Source organism: Acanthisitta chloris, unplaced genomic scaffold, assembly GCF_000695815.1.
Source record: "Acanthisitta chloris isolate BGI_N310 unplaced genomic scaffold, ASM69581v1 scaffold22630, whole genome shotgun sequence".
Classification (NCBI taxonomy): domain Eukaryota; kingdom Metazoa; phylum Chordata; class Aves; order Passeriformes; family Acanthisittidae; genus Acanthisitta; species Acanthisitta chloris.
In genome coordinates this window covers 1-1,901 of record NW_008654204.1, presented here as the reverse complement: position 1 = coordinate 1,901, position 1,901 = coordinate 1, and the positions used below count along the sequence as shown (strand labels likewise).

Sequence of the window (1,901 nt, the reverse complement as noted above, 5' to 3'; positions counted from 1 at the left end):
AAGTACAAATGCAAAATCCAGCCCCTTACTAGCTACTGTGAAGAAAATTAGCTCTGCCCCAGCCAAAACCAGCATACTGCCTCAAAGCTGAAGAGACTAACAAGAGTTATATTTTTCCCTTTATAATGAAAACCACAATAAATACAAAAATATTTTTATTTACAGTAACATTTAATCCACCTCTTATTTGTAACTTGCAAGTTCAGTGGCTCATGTTATACTGGCAACTTTTAAAATGCCAAGAAAACTAATCACATCTGGCTCGTAAAACACCCAAGCCACCAACAGAGGCAAAGTTCACCCTCAGCTAGGACGTACACAGGATCCTCTGCACGTGGATGGAGACTGCACTGCACATCATCTGCAGCCAGTGGGATGGAGGATTCCTCATGGTTGAAATGTCAAGTTGGTGCTGCTCACAACCCAGTTTTCCACAATCACAGCTGGTCAGCCTTTTTCTTCCTTTTCTTCTGAGAGATGCAGCACATTAGGGCTCTAGGCCTAAAATGACATCTTTTAGTCTCTAGCACTGAATTTCGAGACACATCCACTTGACAAGACATAGGAAAACAACACATAATCAAAAATATTCTTTATTAATGATTTCAAAGTTCATCTTCTGAGTCACAATCCTCAATTTTTTGCAGCGGCCGCTTAATATCAATTATTAAGTCTATGGAGAGAAGCTCTGCAGCACAATAGAGAACTGAGATGACTAATTGGTATTTGCAATACACTGACTCCACACCTTCCTTGCTCATCGGCAGTGGCTCATTTTTTCTGAGTGAATTAATGGTTTTGAGATAGAAATGGGTAAAGCTGTCTCCTTCTGCTGTCCTGTACAAGCACTTGGGAATACTTAGCAGAGCATCAGCAACCACACTAGACACGACAGCAACCTCTGACTGCCGGCACTGTTTTGCATAGTGGTGAATATAATAATGTAACAGGACTTCAAAATAACCTCCTACTGGCAAAACTGATCCTGCTTCTATGAGGGAGCTGGAATTACCCTGTGCAATACTTACACAACTCTCTTCCCGTTCAAATAGAACTGTATTACAACTTGTTTCCTCAAGACCTTCGCCAACGTCCAGGTGCTCAGATGCAGTACCTGTATCAGCATTATGTGCCACTAACACAGCAGTGCTGTGGTTGTTTTGGTTGTCCACAAGTGCATCACTTTTATCAGGGTCTAAAATTTTTGTTTCTGTTTCATCCTTAAGTGTTTGCAGTTGACTTTTCGAAACCTGATTACTATTACAAAAAGTATATTCTACTACTTTCTGAGTAACTGAAGAATGCCAACTGCGAACACCTGAGGCTTCGTTCTGGCTTTCACCTTCTGCACCGCATCCCTCCCTCTGCTCCACTGTTTTGAATAGCTGCTGCAGCATTGTCAACGCCCCTTGTAAAGCCTCGGCATGCTGCTCATTAACCCCATCGACCGGCCCACACAGGATCAGGCAATGGGGCTGAAAGCCACACACACTGCTGAGGCCAACGTGGACACATCTCCTGGAGCCGAGCAGCAAGGGCGGGCAAAACGCTGCCACTGCAGTCTCAGTTATTTCTCCGCACATGTCATCACCTAAAGGTGTGTAAGGCGAGACACCGGTGATTTCACCGATAAGGGCCATTTCTTCTTCTGATAGACACTCTACAACAGAGATACCGTGTAACTTCGCATAGTAGGTAACTACTTCCCCTTGCTTCGCGCTCGACAGTAACAGCTTCACGTTGCTGCTCTGCAAGCGTTTCATCACGGCTTCTACCCTCCCGGCGATCCAGCGCTGGGCACCGCGGTACTGCCCCTCGGAGTGCACTGCGAACTCGACGCCCGGGCCTGCGAGGGAGGGCTGCAGGGGCTCGGTGACGAGCAGCGCCCGCAGCTCGCCCCG

The 1,901-nt window shown here is 46.1% G+C and overlaps 1 protein-coding gene across 1 annotated transcript; it reads right to left on the bottom strand.

Moving 5' to 3' along the window:
• Positions 1 to 605: 605 nt before the first annotated feature.
• BBS10 (Bardet-Biedl syndrome 10) lies at positions 606 to 1,898 on the bottom strand (the record flags this gene model as incomplete). The annotated part of the gene is made up of 1 exon (XM_009083385.1): positions 606 to 1,898. A coding segment is annotated over one exon (1,293 nt), but the record flags the coding sequence as incomplete, so codon positions are not given.
• Between the last annotated feature and the right edge of the window lie 3 nt (positions 1,899 to 1,901).